General features: G+C 46.1%; 2 protein-coding genes and 1 long non-coding RNA gene across 4 annotated transcripts in view; 1 reads left to right on the top strand and 2 right to left on the bottom strand.

Moving 5' to 3' along the window:
- The window catches only part of RAD51B (RAD51 paralog B), an 814,189-nt gene that overhangs the window by 26,432 nt on the left and 765,448 nt on the right, over positions 1-22,309 (bottom strand). The window lies entirely within an intron of this gene.
- On the bottom strand, positions 12,520-17,632 carry LOC145514764 (uncharacterized). Its single transcript, XR_014060444.1, has 2 exons — positions 14,928-17,632; positions 12,520-13,810 (listed from the first exon to the last, which is right to left on the bottom strand). It is a non-coding gene; the product is annotated as an uncharacterized LOC145514764 (long non-coding RNA).
- Positions 17,006-19,842, top strand: LOC145514761 (uncharacterized). Of its 2 annotated transcripts, XM_081513498.1 has the most exons (4): positions 17,006-17,098; positions 17,381-17,520; positions 18,075-18,307; positions 19,587-19,842. In XM_081513498.1, the coding sequence occupies exons 1-4, from the start codon at positions 17,033-17,035 to the stop codon at positions 19,613-19,615; spliced, it is 468 nt and encodes a 155-aa protein (XP_081369624.1). In that variant the 5' UTR covers positions 17,006-17,032; the 3' UTR covers positions 19,616-19,842. The 2 variants fall into 2 exon arrangements, 1 of the variants encoding a protein (XP_081369624.1); XR_014060440.1 differs by having other exon boundaries at positions 17,019-17,520; positions 17,989-18,307.

Genomic DNA, 22,309 nt, shown 5'->3' with positions numbered 1-22,309 from the left:
ATTAACAACTATGAATAAAATAAATAAAAATAAACTAATAAAATAGCTACAAATTAGCTATTTTTCAAACCTATGTTTTCTACCTTCTGCTTACCCAGCTTGTCTGCCCCCCAAGGGGAGGGTGGTAATTAATCCCCACCCTCTGGGAAGGAACAGGAGCCCAGCAGAGGAGAGGGGCTGGGGGCCAGGCACTCAGCCCTGTCCTCGGGCCCCTCTGTACCTTCCTTGGGGCGTCTATGCAGATTTAGGGCCTGGCAAACTCCTCAGGGGGCTTCCATGGTAGCTTAGCTGGTAAAGAATCCACCTGCAATACAGAAGACCCCAATTAGATTCCTGGGTCGGGAAGATCCCCTGGAGGAGGGAATGGCAACCCACTCCAGTATTCTTGCCTCAAGAATCTCCATGGACAGAGGAGCCTGGTGGGCTACAGTCCATGGGGTCACAGAGAGTTGGACAGGACTGAGTGACTAAGCTACAAACCCCTCCGGGCAGCAGGGCCGTGGGGCCTGACTCCCTCACCCACCCAGGCAGGCCCAGAGGTCGTCCTTTCAGTCCCTCAGCCCTCTGAATAGGCCCTGTGAGTGAGCTTTGTGCACAAGTGTGCAGAAAGGCGCTCTGTCTGGGAGCTCGGGAGCTGCTCCGAGCCCCGCACAGAGGCCAGCCCTGTGCAGCTCTGCCCAGAGAGGTTGGCCGGGGAGGAGCAGCAGGCTCCAGCGGCACACATCGCATCCCTGTTCTCATGCTGGCTCTTGTGGGATGGACTGCCATCCTCGATTACCCTACTGGGAAAGAGGGAGCCGAAGGATACGAGAATCAGAGCTGTATATACTGCCAAGGGGCTGTGTGCAGTCTAACTGGAGTCGGGCAGTCACCCTGGGAGGCAGGTGGGACTCCCTATGATCATCTCCTCTGGTGGACTGAAATGACTGACGGGCACAGGGAAACTGGCCCTGGGCACCCAGCCTTACTTGACATTGCAAGTAAGTGCCTTGTCCTTTGATTACCTCCCCATTCGACTGCTAGCACTTATGGTGGCAGAGACAGAGGTTGTCTGAAGTCTGGTGAGCAGGGCGCTTGGTCTCTCTGAGGAACTGAGGGTCTCAGATCTGGACTCACCCTGCCTGAGCCCCTTCACTCTGCACTGGACATGTGGACTTATTCCTCTGGACTCTCCCTTAAGTGGAACTCCCAGAAGGCAGGGATCTTGTTCTGTTCCTTGCAAGAGCCAGTACCTGGACCATGCCTGGCACTAAGAAGGCCCTGAACAGACATTAGACGGATGGATGAACGGCTGGGGTTGAATGGGGCTGAATGTAGGCACAGCAGTGTCACCCAGATCCTGTCTGCTGTGAGACAGTTAATTGCCTGGGAGAAAAAGAGGCGATGCCAGAGCTGGGACGGTACCACCCCTGTTCAGGACAGTCTCTATTTCCTCCTTACCAGCACCAGGATGCAGAGGAGAGAGGCTGCTCATTTGTACAACCAGGCCCACTGGCACTGGTGCTCCGCCAGGACCCCAGATCTGAGAGCCAGTCTCCGGCTCCTCTCTTGCCCCTTGGCCTTGATGATTGGAAGCCAGAGACTAGCTCCCGGGGCTGACTTCCGGTGCAGGCAAGAGCCCCAAGGGCTCCGGGCAGGCAGACTGGGGCTGGGCGGAGACTGTAACTGTAGCAGGAGCTGTCAGAGGGGCCGGGGCTGCACAAGAAGACCTCAGCCAGGGTGAAATAAATCTGCCCATCTCCCCCCACTTGCCTGCCCTCTCCCCTGACCTGCACAGGTTTGCAATTCATCCGGCGTCCTCAGATGCTGTTCCTGCTATCAGATGATGAAAATGGAGCTTCATCTTGAAGCAAGAAAGAAGTAGCTCACTTCTCCCCTTCTGACTCCATTCGAGCCCCTTCCCTCCCCCCTCACCATGTGTTCTTGAAACCTGGGGCTCTTCCAAGTCCTAAATGTGCTGGAAAGTATATCCCGGAGCAGCTGCAAACCTGCTCAGGCTGCAGTGGCCCGGGGTGAATCAGAAACCAAGAGACAGGCCAGCTAACAATGCAGACCCTTGTTCATGCACTGAGAGAGATCACCATCAGTGCTGGGGCTCCTGGGAATGAGGGGCAGTGAGCTCACCACCCCCAACACACACGCGCAATCATATGCACACACATATTCACACCCACCATTTGTCTCCTGGTACCATCCACACACCTTGCTCAGCAGAGTAGACGCTGGGAGAGGTGGTCCTTAGTGCGCCCTAGTGCATGATGACTGGCCAGCTGGGCTAGCCTCTTTCTAAGCTGCTTCTATCCCAGCCGCCTGCTCTTTCCTTCTAGCTTAACTGGGAAGCAATGGCGGGAGTCCGAAGGGAGGGTTTGCATGAAGCCAAATGAATTGGGATTGTCTCAGCTTCCCTCTGAGCTGGGGGACCATGAAGGACAGTGGGATGCACAGCCAAAGGGGCTTCTTGGAGCCCGAGAAGATTTTGGGAAGCCTCTTTGCAGGAACCAGACACCCTGAAAAAAAAAAGAATTTGCAGGCAAGTCTCAAAGCAGGCCGTCAAGGAGTTGGCAGCTGCTCAAGGCCGCGGTGGAGTCAGGGGCCTTTCCATCAGGCCTGATTACAACCACTCACAATCCCGGCCAACTGCAGGCATTAAGTGCCAAGTACCTACGGGGGTCTGAGCCACCCACAGAAACTGCCCTCTTCACACTCACCACATCCTGGTGAGGTGGGGGCGAAGGTGGGGGGGCGGGTTCTCCTACCGCAAATGGACAAACTGAGGCTCAGAGCCACCTGACCGCCAGACGCTGCTGGTGACAAAACACAAAGCTCAGTCCCTTAACCCAGTTCCTAAAGGTGAGGTTCCTTCCACCAGCTGCCTCCCACGAGTCTGGTGTAAAGGCAGGCGAGGAGGAAGGCTTAATGTAAACATTCCCTAAGGTAAACATATTTCCAGGGCCTCATTTTCCCTTGTGAGGCAGACGTGGTGCGAACTCCAGAGTGTTTCCAGGATAAAAACAGGCCTCAGCTCCAAGACTGATGCAGATGGATCCCATCCACTCCGAAGCACCGGGGTCATGTCCAACTCCGCTCTCTTTCTTTGTCCCTCATCCACCGCTGTGTCTGAGTTTTGCATGTTCTGTCTCAGAGAGGGCTGCCAAATCCTGCCTCTTCCTTCCATCCCCAAGCACCACTGCTTTAATTCAAGCTCCCATCATCTCTTTCTGAATTACCACCATACCGGCTCACCCCACCCTCCCTGCCAGCATCCTGTCATACCAAAAATGCATCTGCTCACGACACTTCCCAGCCTGAAAATCTCCTTGTTTTCCCTCATCCCCAGGCTCACATGCAAGCATCTTAGCCACACAAGACCCTTTATAAACTGGGGCGAGCCCCAGTTCATCCTCATCACCTGTTGTCTGCCCAGGTACCTGCCACGCCAGGCACATGGAATTGTTCCCCGATGCCCCTGTGCCTTTGTACATGCCATTCTCTCTGCTTAGAATATCCTCCCCCTCCCCCTAACATTGTCTCTACCCAGAAATGCTTATCTGTCCTTTAGAACACAGTTCAAATGCCCTCTAACTCCATGCACAGGCCCATGTTTGCACCTCTTTTGTAAGACTTCTTAAAAAAAAACTGTAACCATCAATTATATATTTATCTATCCCCTGGGGTGATTTTGCCTTCTGGGGACTTTTGGCCATGTCTGGAGACAACTTTGGGGAGCACTTCACTGTCATGTAGAGGGTAGAGGCCAGGGATACTGCTAAACACTGTACAATACACAGGACAGCCCCAGGACTAAGAATTATTTAGCCCTACATGTTAATAGTGCCAAGATTGAGCCACTCTGTATTAGAATGTATATCTCTAAGGTGACTTCTTATTTGTGTCTTTTTGTCTGCAGTGCTTGGCCTAAAGAGGTATCTGACAAGTACATGGGGAGACTAAGTTTTATGTCCTCTCCATCTATAACATGTGGGTCACTTTGAGACTAGGTAATTAGAACTTAAGAAAGTTGACCAATAGTGAGGAATTATATTGAAAAGGATGGAATAAAACATGTACTTGAATTGACGTTTGCATTCACTGCAGGAAAGGACCTATATAATACCATTGGAGTAGATGTGAAGTTTAGCATGAACACATATCTCCACTGTATCTGTTTTTTAATTAGACAGAAGCCTGTAATGGAGAAGTATCAGGTGAATTCTTTCAGTGCAGGCTCACGGCAGGAGTTGACCCTTATTAGGGCAGAGGACTCAAGGATTGGCTTCATGTCGTACTGGTGGGATAGGACCAGCTTGGAGTCATTACAGATAGAATCTATAAAAATGATTAAAGTTCTGGACGCCTAGGCCTGATAAAGAAATACAAAGGAATGATATTGTTTAATCTCAAGGAAGTGATGGCCGAAGGGAGTCCTAGTGGCTGTACTTCAGTAACACAGGAGGTTTCTAAGTGGAGGACATGACCAGTCACTCTTTGGTGCCCAGGACTGAAGAAGAAGAAGCCTGTGGGGATAGGGAGAGGGATGGAGGTTAAATGGTCCCTGGACAGAGCAAGTAAGTGCCTTTTTCCTTTTATTACATCCCCACTCCTCTACTGGCACTGTTGGAGCTCTGGGGAGAGGGCTGGCCAGGTTTCAGGACTTGCTTCTAGAACTTTCCTTTGAACTGGGGAAGCAGGAAAGACAAGGGGAGCCTGGGAGGCAGAGGGCAGGAATATCAGGGAGGAAAAAAAGGCGAGAAAGAAGGAGAAAGGAAAGCAAGAGCAGAGAGGCAGCTGGAGAGACATCAGGAAAATGTCGAGGCCTCCGCATCTGGAAAACAGACCGGGGGCTATATTTAGACTGCCATGACTTGCAATAATTTGTGCGAGGAGGGAAAAAGGAAAATGTGAAGTTGGCATCGTTTCAGGGAGGGAATGAGTTATAAGAAAAGAACGGCTTGATAGGGGAGAGCCGTGCACGAAGCCTCAGCCCCGGGCCCTTAGGAAAGGGCGTCTGAGCAGTGCAGGCTGTCAAGAGTGAGTGATGGTGTTTACGGAGCCTGATCCAGCTCATGCCCATGTCCCCGGACAAGCCCTGTGCTCTCCTCCAAGGACATCGGTACATTCCTGGGCGTGCCAGGTGGCCAAGGCACCGAGATGTGGGTGAGGATGCCACAGGGGTCTTTCTGGAGAGTGAGGGCCGAGGCAGGGGTTCGGCGTGGGGGCTCAGAGCTCCGTGAGCAGCACTCTGTAAATCCTAGGAATTTGTATATATTGCTGAGGCCTTTCTCCAGCTGGATTATAAATAGAGGATTAGTTCAAAGGCAGGCAGCCTTTTAAAGAGATGGTGCCAAAAGAAGCCTGCAAACCAAATACAGTAAAACCTCCTTAAGCCCCTGTTGCTTTATTAGAAAAAGCATATAAGTCAAAGCAACAGGATTTCCCCAGTTAAGTGCTCCATCGTCCTTTAGGAAAAAGTCTAGGGGTTCAAATGGAGCTATAATAAAACTTCAGTTATCCAGAATGGAATGTGTTATTCCGGACAGTGGAACTTTCCGGCTAGCTCAAGGTTTGCCCTTTGAAACATTACGTTTAAAATGTAATTATTTTGAATGGAAGTTTTTCTAAAAAAAAACATTCACTTCCTAGGTTTTGAGATGGAGTATGCTGATTTTAATTTAATATTGTTATTATGCTTAAAGTTATCTTAATAAACTTTAGTCACCGTGCTGTTCTTCCAGTGGACCCAAGACTTTGGAGATATGTGTGGCCATTGTCTCTATCCCAAGTCGCTTCATATTGTTGTGCTTTTGGGGTTCCTGGGTCTACTTTTTATCAGGGAGCATGCCATTTTACTCCACGACCTAACTTTTTTTAGTCTGTTCTGAGTTGAGAAACCAGATATGGCACGTCGTTAAAATTCTGTGTAAACAGAAAGTAAACAGAATATGAGTGAGGAATTTAGCCTCTTCTATTCCTATAGGATTTATTCAGTCTTTCTTAGAGGGTAATAGTTCATCTTGTTCTCTGGGGACAGTTGCTTTGAATTATATGCTACTTTAAATAAACCAATATGAGCCTATGCAGATAATTTTGGCTACTTAGACGTCACTTGGCTCATCTCCAGGTTCTAGTCTGATTTTAGATAGTGAGGTGTCTGGGTAGTTATGTTTTGGGTAAGGGAAGTCTGATTCTCCTTTGAACCCTATGTTCTCAAGGCCTATGGATTTGAGGTCAATGGATTTTTTGCCTGCCTGTATGTGAAGCTGGTAGTGTGATTAAACCCAGCATAGGAAAAAGACCATAAAGAATGACTCTACTCACTTGCTTACGAATGTCCCATTTTCGATGTGCTAGAAGATGCATCCAGGCAGGATGCTGAGCAGAAGAGCCTCATGTAGCATCAAAAGATGGGAGGATAGGAAGGAATTGGGTTGTGTGTTGGTTCTAGGTAGAAACTGGATATTCAAAATGGATGGAAACAGATCAGGCCAACCTGGGAGGGACTAAATGTTCTGGGTTGTTTCTGCTATCTTCTGGTTAAGCAGTGATATTCTTTCTGTGGTTAATCAGATTCAGTGCTGTGTCAAGTCCTCAAATAGCTCATCTCCCATCAGCAAAGTTCAGACAGAGAAATTAGGCTCCACCAGGGGAAGTGACATTCTATTTTCCCAGAACAACAGGCCAAAAGGGGACTCTCAGATGCCCTGCAGCCCAGGCCACAGCACCAAGGCAGCACTCTGTTAGGTTGACTCAAGACAGAAGGAATCTCATATTATTTCAAAGAGGGTCCTGAGAAGTGCTATTACAACTTTCTCTTATATAAGAGCTCAGGGTCAGACATATTTTATTCTCATATCAGTGTCAGATTAAAAGACAGTTGGTCCCTTTGCTGAGGTGTGCCTCATGGCCGATTTGCCCACTTGCTGATCTGAGGAAATGTGCCCTAGACAAACCGTGCTCTGGAACACATAATCCATCTCCCTTCTGCACATGATTGGATCATGGGTGGGCACCCACTTAAGGGTGACCCAACCAATGATGACCAAAGATTGATGGCCTGGCTCAAAAAGATGAGCCAGGATAAATCAGTCCTTTCAGGGAAATCTAGGATTGGAAATGGAAAGACTGGGCCTATTGGACACTGACGTTGAAAATGTAGCTATGATGGGGCCATGATGTTGGCTGAGAGCTGACTTTCCTACGGTTAAGCGGAAAGTGGGAGTAAGAAGTGGAGAGCAGAGGTTTGGAGAACGTGTAGAATGTGAAGTCGCTAAAGGAGGGCTGGCTGAGCCCCTCACAGCTGTCTGTTCCTGAGTCCTTGTGGATTTCTATGATCTATCTAGAGGAGGTCTCTTCTTTGCAACAGAAATGCTTTGTCTAAGACTGCCACAATCTCTTTAAAACACTTACTCAAACACAAGGAGCTCCAGGCTAGATTCATCTTAATATGTCCTTCTTCAACCTGAGGAATTCCAAGTCTTTAACATTTTCTCAGAGGACCCATTTTCCAAGGCTTTAATCTTTATGTTGTCTTTCTCTGATCCCTCCTAAAGATTTCCAAATTCTTCATGTCCCATCGCTCTGTCTGGTGCCAGGGTTGCCCTTGGGGATGGCCAGGACTGATTGCAATGCACACTGCACTCCTGGTTGTCCACCCTAGGATCACACTCTGCTTGATTTCCTAATAACAGAGCTGTCCAGCTGACTGACGTGCAGACTTGCTTCTCCCCTAACCTGATACCCCTCCAGGGTCATCACTGTTACAAAATGTCAGTGCAGCAAGGGGCTCGGCAGTTATCTAGCCTAACCCTGTCATTTTAGTAATGAGGAAACTGAGTCCCAAAGAGCTACATAACTTGCACAAGTTCGGGCAGAGTTGAATAACTTGCTTTTCCTGTGTATGTGTGTGTGTGTGTGTGTGTGTGTGGTTTTGCTTAATCCCACTAGCTTATAAAATTCTACAAGCTTCAGAGGGCATTTTGAGTTGTTAATATTCCAATTCAAATACATTATTTGGTATCTTTGATGACTGATAGACATGAGTGTGCAGATGGTCCACACAACTCAGTATTCACCCATGGTAGAATGAACCTCTAAATATCCCACTAATACTCATCTTTTATATGACTTGTCATGGAAGTAGGGTATGTGAAAACTGATTTATTGGGGTAAGGGAAAAAGATTAGAATATTTATTTTAAAAATTTAATTTGTTGTCTTTTATAATGTACATATTATACTAAATATACACACATGCATATAAAGTATATGTTTATTTACTATTATACATAATTGTAAAACTCCACAAATATATTTATATATATATATATACATATGAATTTGGAGGATCTTCAAGTTTTTTTATTACTAGGCTTGTGCAATCAAGATTTTAACAAATAGTTCAAGTTCAGAGTTGCTGCTCACAAAGGCACCATATAATATAATGTGGTGGGGATTGTGTATATTTACTCAAATTCTACCTCATGCAATTTGGTGAACCAGCAGTACTTGTACTTCAAATGAAAAACTATAAAAATGGCACAATTTTATTATTATTATTAATTATTGAAAGTCACTCAGTCGTGTGAAACTCTTTGCGACCCCCTGGACTATACAGTCCATGGAATTCTCCAGGCCAGAATACTGGAGTGGGTAGCCTTTCCCTTCTCCAGGGGATCTTCCCAACACAGGGATCAAACCCAGGTCTCCCGCATTGCAGGCAAATTCTTTACCAGCTGAGCCACCAGGGGAGCCCCAACTACAAAATGCATTAAGCAAAATTAATCATTTCTGATTTTCCTTTTCTTTAAAAAAAAGAAACCTCTTAGAAAAATAAGAAGAGGCTATTACTTTCTTAACATGGAAATGTTTCTTAAATCGAGTGAAGTTGCTCAGTCGTGTCCGACTCTTTGTGACCCCATGGATTGTAGCCCATGAAATTTTCCAGGCAAGAGTACTGGAGTGGGTTGCCATTTCCTTCTCCAGGGGATCTTCCTGACCCAGGGATCAGACCCAGGTTTCCCACATTGTAGGCAGAGGCTTTACCTATATTAAAAGCCAAGGCTATTGTTTTTTTAAAATTTTATATTATCTACTTATTACATTTATTACATTAAATTTATTTATTTAGCTATTATTATTTTTTGGGGGGCATGCTATGTGTCTTGTGGGACCTTAGTTCCCTGACTGGGGTTGAACCTGGGCCTTCAGGAGTGAAAGCACTGAGTCCTAACCACTGGACCGCCAAGACTATTCTAAATGGCACAACATTAGAGACATTGTCATTAAAAGTGGAGATAAAATAAAGATTACGTGAAACTATACAATTTTATTATATAAAAATCATTTGAAGTTTCTTCTAATGCAATAAGACACGATACAATGATAAGAGGTAGAACTCCTAGAAAGGAGATGAATAAAATTAAGCTTTAGATGTAGGAGATATGCGTTTGATCCCTGGGTCAGGAAGATTCCCTGGAGAAGGGCATGGCAATCCACTCCAGTATTCTTGCCTGGAGAATCCCATGGACAGAGGAGCCTGGTGGGCTACAGTCCATGGAGGTCACAAAGAGTTGCACACGACTGAAGTAACTTAGCATAAATGCACGCAAAGTAGATTAATGTAAGACACATAAATAAAAGCCAACAAGTAAAGCAAATTATGTCCATTTCTTCCAAAGATGTGAAAATACATGGATAGACGTTCCCATATATTTAGAATTTTAATGTTGGAAGAAATCTTAAATATGTACCTGACCTACAGTAGGTGCTCAATAAATATTTTTTGACTATATGAATGATTAAATGACATTGGTAAGTTCACTTTTAAGAAACATGGATTTTTCTTTATGTATAAGATTAAGAGTTTCCACAAATCATTGAGAAGGGAAGGACTTTATTCAGCAAATAGAGCTGAAACAAACTAGAGATTTGAGAGAAAAATTTATTCAGAGACTCATTGGACATCATTTCCAAATAAACTCCAAATGCTTTAAAGAGTTAAATATAAAAACAAATAGACAAAAAACAGGTAAAAGTACCTACACAAACTTCTAGAGGGAAATATAAGTATCTAAACATACCTAATCTCTAAATGAAAGAGAACTCTAGACTCAACCCAACTAGAAGGGTCATGAAAAACTAGAGATTTGACTATATAAAAATGTTTAAACACCTTTACTTTGAAAATTATAGAAGCATAACTAAAAGGCAAACAACAAGCTGGGAGAAATATTTGCAATGAAATAGTGAATGACAAAAGGTTATTTATCCTTTAAGAGTTCATATAGTTTGACAAGAAAAACAAAAAGATAAGTGAGCAAAGGCAGGAACACATAGTTTATGTAAAAGGAAGTGCAAAAGACCAACCTTTGGAAAGAAAGGACCAGATTCATTGATAATCAAAACTTTGTGATCAATCATTTTCTTCCTATTAAAAAGCAAAGTTTTGCTTATTTTTAAATGAAATAACTCAAAGATGCCAGTTTTGTAGGGAAACAGGCATTCTTACTCACGGTTGGGGGAAAAACTAGCATCACTTTACTGAAAAGACCTTTTGCCATATGTTTCTTGAAAATGGTCATCAACTTTGACCCATTACTTCCACTCCTGAGAATTCTACCTATGGTAAGTTGGCTAGACTTAGCAAATAAAAATACAGAACAACTCAGTTAAATATGAATTTCAGGTGTACAACAAATATGTTTTAAGAATAAGTTTGTCCCTGACAATATTTTGGGGACTAAAATACTAAAAAATTATTTATTGTTTCTCTGAAATGCAAATTTAACTGAGCATCCTATATTTTATCTGTCAATCCTTGCTTATGGAAATAATCCAAAATGCTGCAAAGATTCAAGCACAGATCTTTGTTACAATTTTATTTATCATGATAGCAAAAGTATCAAAAGAAAATAATCATAAATTTCCCACTTAGGAGAATGGGAGAGGGTCTGTGTCTGAAGTTTCTAATGACAATACTTAAACATTGTTGTTCAGTCCGCCAAGTCGTGTCTGACTCTTCACGACCCCATGACTGCAGCATGCCAAGTTTCCCTGTCCCTCACCATCTCCCGGAGTTTGCACAAGCTCATGTTCATTAAAACAGTGATGCCATCCAACCATCTCATTCTCTGTTGCCTTCTTCTCCTTCTGCCTTGAATCTTTCCCAGCATCAAGGTCATAAGGACAATACTTATAATAGGAGGTAAAGTTAACAAACAAGCAGGCACAGGAGAATGTGATGAAGAAATAGGAACACTTGTACACTGTCAGTAGGAAGGTAAAACAGTACAGCCAATGTGGAAAACAGTAGGGCAGTTCCTCAAAAAATTAAACATACAACTAACATATGATCCAGCAATTCCACTTCTGGGTATATACCCCAAAGAATTAAAAGAAGTGTCTTGAAGAGATTATTTGTACACCTATGTTTATAGTGGCATTATTCATAATAGCTAAAATGTGAAAGAAACCCAAGTGTCTATTGATGGATATCAGTTCGGTTCAGTCGCTCAGTAGTGTCTGACTCTTTGCGACCCCATGAATTGCAGCACGCCAGGCCTCCCTGTCCATCACCAACTCCCGGAGTTTACCCAAACCCATGTCCATCGAGTCAGTGATGCCATCCAGCCATCTCATCCTCTGTCGTCCCCTTCTCCTCCTGCCCCCAATCCTTCCCAGCATTAGGGTCTTTTCCAATGAGTCAACTCTTCGCATGAGGTGGCCAAAGTATTGGAGTTTCAGCTTCAATATCAGTCCTTCCAATGAACATCCAGGATTGATCTCTTTTAGGATGGGTTGATTGGATCTCCTTGCAGTCCAAGGGACTCTCAAGAGTCTTCTCCAACACCACAGTTCAAAAGCATCAATTCTGTGGTGCTCAGCTTTCTTCATCGTCCAACTCTCACATCCATACATGACCACTGGAAAAACCATAGCCTTGAGTAGACGGACTTTTGTTGGCAAAGTAACGTCTCTGCTCTTAAATATGCTATCTAGGTTGGTCATAACTTTCCTTCCAAGGAGTAAGCGTCTTTTAATTTCATGGCTGCAATCACCATCAGCAGTGATTTTGGAGCCCAAAAAAATAAAGTCTGACATTGTTTCCACTGTTTCCCCATCTATTTCCCATGAAGTGATCTTAGTTTTCTGAACGTTGAGCTTTAAGCCAACTTTTTCACTCTCCTCTTTCACTTTCATCAAGAGACTCTTTAGTTCTTCTTCACTTTCTGCCATAAGGGTGGTGTCATCTGCATATCTGAGGTTATTGATATTTCTCCTGGCAATCTTGATTCCAGCTTGTGTTTCTTCCAGCCCAGCGTTTCTCATGATGTACTCTGCATATAAGTTAAATAAGCAGGGTGACAATATATAGCCTTGACGTAGGGATAAGCAAAATGTAGTATTGCAATGAAATATTATTTGGCCTTAAGAAAGAAAAGAAATTCTGACATATGCTACCACATGAATGAAATTTGAGGACATTTTTCTAAGTGAAATAAGCCAGTCACTAAAAGACAAATACTATGTGATATCATTTATTCATGTAAGTGGGCTTCCGTGATAGCTCAGTTGGTAAAGAATCTGTCAGTAATGCAGGAGACCCCAGTTTGACTCTTGGGTTGGGAAGATCCACTGGGGAAGGGATAGGCTACCCACTCCAGGATTCTTGGGCTTCCCTTGTGGCTCAGCTGGTAAAGAATCCACCTGCAGCGTGGGAGACATGGGTTCTGGCCTGGAGAATTCCATGGACTGTATAATCCATGGGATTGTAAAGAGTCAGACATGACTAAGCGACTTTCACTTTTACTTTTCACTTTCATCACTTATTTAAGAAACTTAAGAGTAGTCAAATAATAGAGAAAGAAACTAGAGTGGTGGTTGCCAGAGGCTGGGGGGAAGGGCCGTGAGGAATTGGTGTTTAATGGGTACAGAGTTTCAGTTGTGCAAGAGGAAGAGTCCTGGAGATGGAAAGTGGTGATGGTTGTACAACAATGTAAATGTACCTAATTTACACTTAACTGTACACTTAAAAATGGCTTAGGTGCTGAATTCCCTCAGCTTTTGCTTGTCTGTATCCCCAACTAAAATAAATAAATTCATTAAAAAAAAATGGCTTAGGTGGTAAATTTTTGGTATGTTTTACCACAATAAAAAATTTAAAACAAGTGAGGCCAAAGCTATGATCTCAAGTACATAGAACAATAAACACAGGTTCAGTTCAGTTCAGTTCAGTTCAGTTCAGTTGCTCAGTCGTATCCGACTCTTTGCGACCCCATGGACTGCAGCACGCCAGGGCTCCCTGTCCATCACCAACTCCCGGAGTTGACTCAAACTATGACAGGAGAGAAACACAAAATGCCAGCAATGGTTCCCCCTGACTGTGACACTATTTTTGTTCTCTTCTCTCTATACTAATAGTTTTGTTTTTTCCTAATGTCTCCAGCATGACCATAGATAACCTGGCAATTGCAGGTGTGGAGTTAATTAAGAAAATAAAATAAAACCCAAATTGAGGCATGGTCCCAACCGGAACCACTGTTTGAAGACATTTCTAGGAGAGTCTGAACAAAGGACACTCCGAGGTTAGACAGGAAATGGATGGAGGGGTGATGCCTCTTCTAACACAGCCCTGCTCTTGAGGCAGAGATTCACAAAGGAGGGCAACCCTCAGGGTGGTGTGAGGGCTTCAAAAAGTGGCAGCAGAAACCTGGGCCCTGTTTTCATATGGGGTCCCAGGATGGAGTCCTGGCCTCAAAGAAAATGTACTGCAGACGATCCTTTGATGGTCTCACAGGGAAGGATCCCAGGGGTTCCTAGGGGGGCAGAGAAGAGGCAGAAAGAGGTAGTTCCTGTAATCGGGTGACCAGGAACAGGCCCCACGGCAAGGGTCCTGAGCCTCAGCCTGGCACCAGAAGAGGGGCAGACCCCAAAACCCCGCAGAATGCTCACCTCTCCTCCAAGACCTTAGGGGCAACCTTCTGAGCATTCAGTAGGTGCTCATTGCATGAATTGCAATGAACACATAAATATTTGTTGCGTGAATCAGCATGCTAGCAATGCCCACAGCACACTAACCCTCCAAGAACTCTTTTTTTTCCCCCCAAATCTTATTTTTAATTGGAGGATAAATATTTTACAATATTGTAATGGTTTCTGCCATATATCAACATGAATCAGCCACAAGCTTACACATGTCCTCTCCCTCATAAAGCTCCCTCTCAAAGCTCCCTCCCACTTCCCTCCCCATCCAACCCCTCTAGGTTGTCACAGAGCACTGGCTTTGGGTTCCCAGGATCATACATCAAATTCCCACTGGCTATCTATTTTACATATGGTAATATATATGTTTCAATACGACTCTCTCAAGTCATCCCACCCTCTCCCTCCCCTACTGTGACCAAAAGTCTATTCTTAATGTCTGTGTCTTCTTTGTTGCCCTGCAAATAAGATCATCAGTACCATCTTTCTAGATTCCATATATATGTGTTAATATATGATATTTGTCTTTCTCTTTCTGACTTACTTCATTCTGTATAATAGGCTCTAGGTTTATCTGCCTCATTAGAACTGACTCTAATGCATTCCTTTTCATAGATGAGTAATATTCCATTGTGTATATATACCACAACTTCTTTATCCATTCATCTGTCAATGGACATCTAGGTTGCTTCCAAGTTGTAGCTATTGTAAATAATGCTGCAATGAACATTGGGGTACATGTGCCTTTTTCAGTTATGGTTTCCTAAGGGTATATGCCCAGTAGCTGGATTGCTGGGTCATATGGTAATTTTATTCCTAGCTTTTAAAGGAATCTCCCTACTGGCTCAAAGAATCTGCCTGCCAATGCAGGAGACACAGGAAACAGTGTTGATCCCTGGGTTGCAAAGATCCCCTGGAGAAGGAAATGAGAACCCACTCCAGTATTCTTACCTGGAAAATCCCGTGGACAGAGGAGCCTTGAGGGCTATAGTTCATGGGGTTACAAAGAGTTGGACTTGATTGAAAACACATACATATGCATACTGTTCTCCAGAGTGGCTGTATCAATTTTCATTCCCATCAACAGAAAAGAGGGTTCCCTTTTCTGCACACCATCTCCAGCATTTATTGTTTGTAGACTTTTTGTTGATGGTCATCATGACTGGTGTGAGATGATACTGCATTGTAGTTTTGATTTGCATTTCTCTGATAATGAGAGATGTTGAGCATCCTTTCAGGTATTTATTAGCCATCTTTGGATAAATGTCTGCTTAGGTCTTCTGCCCACTTTTTGATTGGGTTGTTCATTTTTCTGGTATTGAGCTGCAAGAATTTGAAGATTAATCCTTTGTCAGTTGTTTTACTTGCTGTTATTTTCTCCCATTCTGAAGGCTGTCTTTTCACCTTGCTTATAGCTTCCTTCACTGTGCAAACGCTTTTAAGTTGAATTAGGTCCTATTTGTTTATTTTTGTTTTTATTTCCATTACTCTGGAAAGTGGGTCATAGAGGATCTTGCTGTGATTTACATCAAAGAGTATTCTGCCTATGTTTTCCTCCAGCAGTTTTATAGCTTCTGGTCTTACATTTAGGTCTTTAATCCATTTTGAGTTTATTTTTGTGTATGGTGTCAGGAAGTGTTCTGATTTCATTCTTTTGCACATTGCTGCCCAATTTTCCCAGCACCATTTACTGAAGAGACTGTTTTTTCTCCATTGCATATTTTTGCCTTCTTTGTCAAAGATAAGATCCCCATAGGATCTTGGGTTTATCTTTGGGATTTCTATTCCAAGAACTCTTTTCTACTAAGAGTCAGCCAGTCATCTCCTGCAGCCAGCCATGGCTGGAACTCCCCATTTAGAAATACTTCCAATACTGCATTTATCCTGTTGTATTTTAAGGATCTGCTTCTGTGGCTATCAGCCCTACCAGAGTATAAGCCTCTTGAGGGCAGGAATTTTGCCTGGGTCCTTTAAATACCCAAAGCCTAATAAGGTTACCTGGCCCCTAGTACGTGCACAATAAATGTTTGCTGCACGAATTACCCAAAACTGACACTGAGCGAAGCACTTTACACAAGGGATAGATTACTTCTCACCCTTCCCACAGGGTTGAGAGGTAGGTCAACAGGTAAGGAAACAGACTCAGAGAGATACGTGTTTGCTCAAGTGAAGATGGCGATGCCTGGATGCAAAACCAGATCTTCTCACCCCAAAGTCCATGTTCCTGCTGCTGCTCCAAGCGAGTCATTAGTGCAGTTCATGCCTTCCCAGGGGTCACGCACACCTAGTTCAGGGGTGTGCTTATGGAAAGTCCTAGGGAGTCATTGCTGGCTGCTTCCTCACCCCACTCCCAGGCCTTGCGAGAGTTGCATTCAAAGGCTCTTCCTGAGTACCCCTTCCCTGAAGATTGCAGCACTGACCCATTCTTTCTCTTTCCCCCTCAAGCTGCCTCCCTTGACTTTCTTCTCTGGCTTCTCCTCCTCCTAACTCCTAAATGTGGCCACTCTACCCACTTGCCCACCTCATATAAATGAAAGATTTTCATTTCTGCTGTCAATATACCCCTTCAGATCTGAGTCCCTCTCCTTGTCCTTGCAGCTGAGACGACCTCCTGACTGCCATGTTCTGAGATGCATGGCCAGTCAGGGACTATTCATGGGGCCACTGCAGGCACCTGGAGCCTGGTCAGCAGAATGCCTGGTTCATATAAAAAAGAAAAACCCTGTGCCAGGTAGATGTCAATTGCAGGGTGACCTCCAGCGCTGCATGCTGTAGGGGACGGAGCCTCCCTCAGTCAGGATCCTTGAGTCCTTGAGTTACTGGAGGGGCAGAGCCCCACACCCAGCCCCGGGCTGAGTGAGCTGTACGTGAACAAGGAATAAACTCTTATTGTGTGTCTGAGGTTCGGGAGTCTGCTGCAGCAGCTAGTGAACCTCAGCGAGCTCAGAGCCCTCACTGATCTTTGTGTCCCTGGCTCTCCGCATCACAGAGACTCCCTGTTCTCCTTCACCCTACACCTCATTGCCAAAGCAACCTTCCTTCAGTCTATCTGGGTCATGTCGCTGCTGTCCCCCCCAACCCCGCCAGTCTTCAATGGCTCCCCTTTGTCTACAGACTCCAGGGTGAGCCTCTGGAAGAGGCACAGAGCCTGGAGGTCCAAGCCTCTCCCCGCCACTTACTCTCTCTCGGTCTCTCTCCCGTTCTTGCACGTTTGTCAGATCCAAACTCAGAGCTGCCGAAATGTTATCCTGTCCACTGTTGTCTCTGCTTCTTCTTTGTTCCCTCTCCATCTTTGTCAAAATCTTCCCACTTAAAATCCTTCCTTCTCCAAGACGGGGCTTCTTGAGTCCTCCAGCCACGTGGAAGAATGCTCACAGCCCACCATCCGCTTGCCTCTCGAGTAGGGCCCATCCTTGTCGCTGTGCTGCAACGCCATGAACCTGTTCACCCCTGCTTCCCTCCCTGCCACTGGACTGTCGGCTCCCCTGAGCACAAGCCTGGATTGCCACGGTGCCCACCAGGCCAGGCAGAGCCCAGACACAAGGTGGGTGTCTGTTTCCCCTCCCCGCAACAACCTTCCATCTTTCGTGCTGGAGGGTGAGGCTGGAGTTGCATCGTATACACAGCCAGCTCATCCATCTTCCTCCTCCCAGCACACTTAGAGGGCTAACTGCATGACCTTTTGCATCTGTGGATTCCTCTCTCTTCCCCCTCTCCTTTTTTTTTTCTTTTTAAACACAGGCCCTTGGAGCTTGCTTGGAGGCCTGGCTGAGCTGGGAAGAAGTTGGCTGCTCGGTTATATTTAGGCTAGCAGAGACATCAATCTAAGCCTCTTTAAAAATAAAATCCTGTTTCAGCTGGATCCCTGAGCATGTCCCCACCCACTCCGAACAAGCTTGTTCACCTCCTCCGGGTCCCCAGTCTCAATGACAGCCCCTTCACGTGGCCCACACATGTGTGACCATGTGTTAGGATGGCAGCAATCAATTCAAAGATTTCTCTCTTCTTCCAGGCTTTCCTTCCCTGTGGCTTTCCTCTCCTTAATGTAGTCCAGGGGACTACACAGCCTTCTTCCATGCCTCTTCCCTCCCAAACTAGGCAGAAGCAAGCCTGGCGAATGGACAAGATACTGCCTCCTCCTTTGGAGTTTCTGGGTCCTTTTCCTCTGTCCCCACCAAGCTGCCTTCATGGAAATGGGAAGAAGCCAAAAGAAGACAAAGACCAGAGATCGAAGCAGAAAGTGGAGTCTGCAGTTGTGCTAAAACGTGTGATGGGGACTTTTGAATGCACTGTTCTTGCTGGCAGCCTAGTGGGTCCTGGCGTGCATGTGGGTATGTGTGTGGGTTTGCACGCGTGTCTGCCCTTGTGCACGTGTGTAGCACACTGCGGGTGGATGAGACGCAGCCCATGGGAATGCTGGGGCTGACCCTTCCTACTCCTTGTCTTGGCTACTGCAGCCCTGGTTCTTTTCCATCCCCACTGATGAAACACTTCTTTATGTCTTATTCACATCCTGTCTTGACTACCACAATTGTCTCCTTGCCGGGCCCACATGTCTCTCATCACCAATGGGATCCAAATGTTGCTGACAAAATAATCTCACTGCTTTTGTGCTGCAATCACATTCCTCCACTTTCTCAAATTTTTCTCTGTCTCCCATTACTAGGGGAATCGCACACACAGACCACCATCTCACTCTGTGTCTTCACATCCCTCCCCACCATGTCCTGCCCTCATTGCCTTTCTGAAGGCCTCGCTCTCCTCCTCTTGCTATTCTGGGGACCACAGCTCTTTGGGGCCTGCACAACCTCTCAGCACTATTTATTCAGTCAGTAAATGCTTACTAACAGTGACAGACACCCTCCTAGGCACTGGAGTGCAGCAAGAACCAAACTGAGGACAGTCAACAAAGAAAAATGTAAGGGCATGTCGAGACTTACAGGGACTATGAAGAAAAATGAAGCAAAGGAGACTTCCTTGGAGGTCCAGTGGTTAAGAATCTGCCTTGCAATGCAGGGGACCCGGGTTCGATCCCTAGTCGGGGAACTAAGATCCCACATGCCATGGACCAACTAAGCCCAAGTGCCACAACTAGAGAGTTTGTATGCAGCAATGAAAGATGCAATGAAAGATTATGATGCAAATAAGACCCAGAGCAGCCAAATAAATAAATACTTGAAAAAATGAAACAGTGAGAGAGGGCCGGAGACCAACTCTTATACAGAATGATCAGGAAGGCCTCCCCAGGAGGCCTGGAACATTTCCCCCACCTTTTTTTTCTCCATGTGATGTACATGGCTGGCATCTTTAACATCCTTCTGCTTTGCCAGAGGTCTTCCCTCCCATCTTTCTCTTTGTATGTTTATCTTGTTCTTAAGAGCAGGGGAGGCACTGGGTACAGTTCAGCTGCAGCAGGAGAACTACTGCATTATTAACTCATTAGAGACTCACCGTGGGCAGAAGGAACCACGCATGTGCATGGAAATCACTAAACACAGACACGGTCCTCTTCTGGTTCCATGTTTAGAACACAATATGGCATCTGAATAAGTAGTAGCAGCTTTGTCCAAGTGTCCTGTCTGTGTCTGAATCACGTCTCCTCCTTCCTAGAATTAGGGTGCATCTATTGGCATTGGTGACCACTATCTGGCCGACTACTCAGGGAGAGCCAGGGCTCCCTCGTCTTCTGACAAAGTACAGTGAAACCCACTGAATGGATGTTTGATGTCAACCAACACCATCTTCACCTTGAAACAGCCCAAAGGAAAAGTACCGTAGTGATAGAGGCTCAGTGAACAAGTTTACTAGCACCTGAAATGACTAGCATTAAATAAACAGCAATAAAATTGGCTATCATTTAAAAAAACATTGTGGGGTGTGTGTGTCTTCCTTCCTGGGAAGGGAAAGGCTAGGGGGCAGGAGGATGGAGTCTGGATCTTCGTTTTGACTGGGAACAAACTCATGGACTGTCCATGTTTCCCCAGAGCCTTTCAATGGCAGCCAGCTCAAGGGTGATGGCCATGCTGCCCATGACAGTCTTTCCTGGCCTCGGCTGTCTTATTGTAGTCTGTCTAGACCCTCCCAGTCCAACACAAGAGCCACTAGCCACTGGGCCAACAGAACACTTGGAATGTGGTTAGTCTGAATCGACGCATGATATAAACATCAAACACACACTAGATTTTGAAGACTAAATATCAAAAAGTGAATGTGAAATACCTCACAAATTAAATTTTTTAAATGCTTATTTTAAAGCATCATTTAAGGCAGTTTTACACTTTGTCCAATGGGAGCTCCACTATACAAAGCAGGCAAGAGTGGAGCTGCTCAGGTGGAAGAGAGGGGAGAGGATTTGGGGGATCTACGGAGGGGGCCTGCGAGACTGTGGGGGTGTCCTATCCATGATCAGAGCCTGGTCTGGCTCATTTATTATTGGGTTGGATGGTCCATTCATTTGAAATTGTGGGGGAAATACCCAAAGGAGGCCCCCATTCAATCATCCTAAGTGGAATCTGATCTTTATCTTGGGATAAACATTCCGAATGGAAGGTGAGTGCTGGGCGATAAGGAAGATAAGGAAACCATATGGCCCTGTCAGGAGGCTCCCAGGGCCTTATTCTCAAAAGGATTAATGAATCCAAAGGGGGATCATCTCTTTTCTGCTTTGAGGAAGCAAAAGCCTCAAAGCCCCAAGTAGGGATGGGAACTGACTGATCCCAGGCAAGGAGGACTAGCACTCAGAACTTTCTCTTGCCTTCCCTGGGCTCCCTTCTTCCCCACACTTGTCCACACCCCCCTTCACAACAAAGCCCTTCAGTTCAGTTGCTCAGTCGTGTCTGACTCTTTGCAACCCCATGGACTGCAGCACGCCAGGCTTCCCTGTCCATCACCAACTCCTGGAGCTTACTCAACCTCGTGTCCATCGAGTCCCTTGGGCTGTTGTAAATGAACCCCCAATCTCTAGACCACACTTAGCACCCCAGGCTTATGCAGGGTTGGCGTTGGGGATCTGAATCCTCACACCCTCTCGATTAGGCAAAATTCCCAGAGACTCCACCTCTGTGCAACTCCCCGTCCCCACACTGGCTATTGATAGCTGCCCAGGTGGCACAAGAGGGGCTTTCCTAGAAGGGATGGGGTTTCGGTGGGCCACGTGGCACGGCAAGGCTGAGAACCTTTGGTGATGGGGGAGGGCAGGTAATATGAGAAAGGGATCTGGGGCTGAGGGGTGGGGGAGGCGGAGGCTACGGGCTTTTGAGCACGTTCTCTCCTCCCCTGCGTCACAAGGCACCTCATCCTTCATTCCTCTGGCACTGCCGGCTGGCACAGCTGTTCTCTGACCCCCAACTGGAGACTGTCAAAGGCATTCAGTTTAGGTACAAAAGCGGGCCCTCAAAGCAGAGAGGGGGTGGTTTCAGGATGGTGTGCTAGTGGTCACAGAGAAGAAGAATTATGCAGAGAATAACGAGTGTTTACGGAGGGCTGTGTCAGGTGTCTCCACTGACTGTCACGTTAAAGCCAAAAAAAGCTCTAAGAGGGATGTGTCATTTTGCCAAGGAGAGAACTGAGGTTCAGAGAGGCTAAGCCACTTGCTCAAGATTGCACAGCTGGTATGAGCTGGAGCTGGGAGTCAAAACGCAAGAGGCTGACCCTTGGAGCCCAGATTGTTGAGGCAGGCAGGACCCAGCACACGAGTGTTCTCGTCACACTGCTGCGGTCAGCGACAAGCAACTGGAAGACACTTTTCCTCGTCCACGTTGCGGCCCACCCCAAGTAACATGGGCAGTAGCACCTAGCTGCCAACCAAGTGAGCCTGCGCTGTGGCCTCACACCTTGCTCAGTGGAACAGCCCAAGCCCTCTGTGGTCCAAAGAACCTCTGCTGAGAAGAGCCTACCCTCTCAGCCCCTAGCCCCAGCAGGGTCACATCTAAGGGAGAGATGGGAACAAATGTTGGGGGTGGGGGGAGAAGGCCCCCAGAGTTCCAGCCTCAAGCTGGCCCTGGCTGATGGCCTTGGTCTGGGGCTTTTCTGCGCTCTGAGCACATCTCAACATTTGGAGAAAAACAAGAAAGTGAACAATAGACGTTTGTGGGCTAGAGGACAGGGCTGACTTCCCCCTGGGACCCGCACTGTTCATAAACTGCCCCAGCTGCACTCTCACGGCTGGGATGTCACAGGAGACTGGCTGAATCACAGCCTTGTCCTGGCTGGGGCCGGCGACTGGCTCCTTTTATATAGCATTGGGGGGGATACAAATGCCGGTGGGGGGAGCCAGGAGTTGGGAGTGGGGTGGCATGCTTTCCTGCCTGGATTTGGGAAATCACAGAGAAAGG

The sequence above is a fragment of the Giraffa tippelskirchi genome, chromosome 7 (assembly GCF_054371585.1).
Source record: "Giraffa tippelskirchi isolate mGirTip1 chromosome 7, T2T-mGirTip1v1.2.pri, whole genome shotgun sequence".
Lineage (NCBI taxonomy): Eukaryota > Metazoa > Chordata > Mammalia > Artiodactyla > Giraffidae > Giraffa > Giraffa tippelskirchi.
The sequence above is the reverse complement of the archived record's forward strand: the minus strand, read 5'-3'. Positions and strand labels throughout refer to the sequence as shown.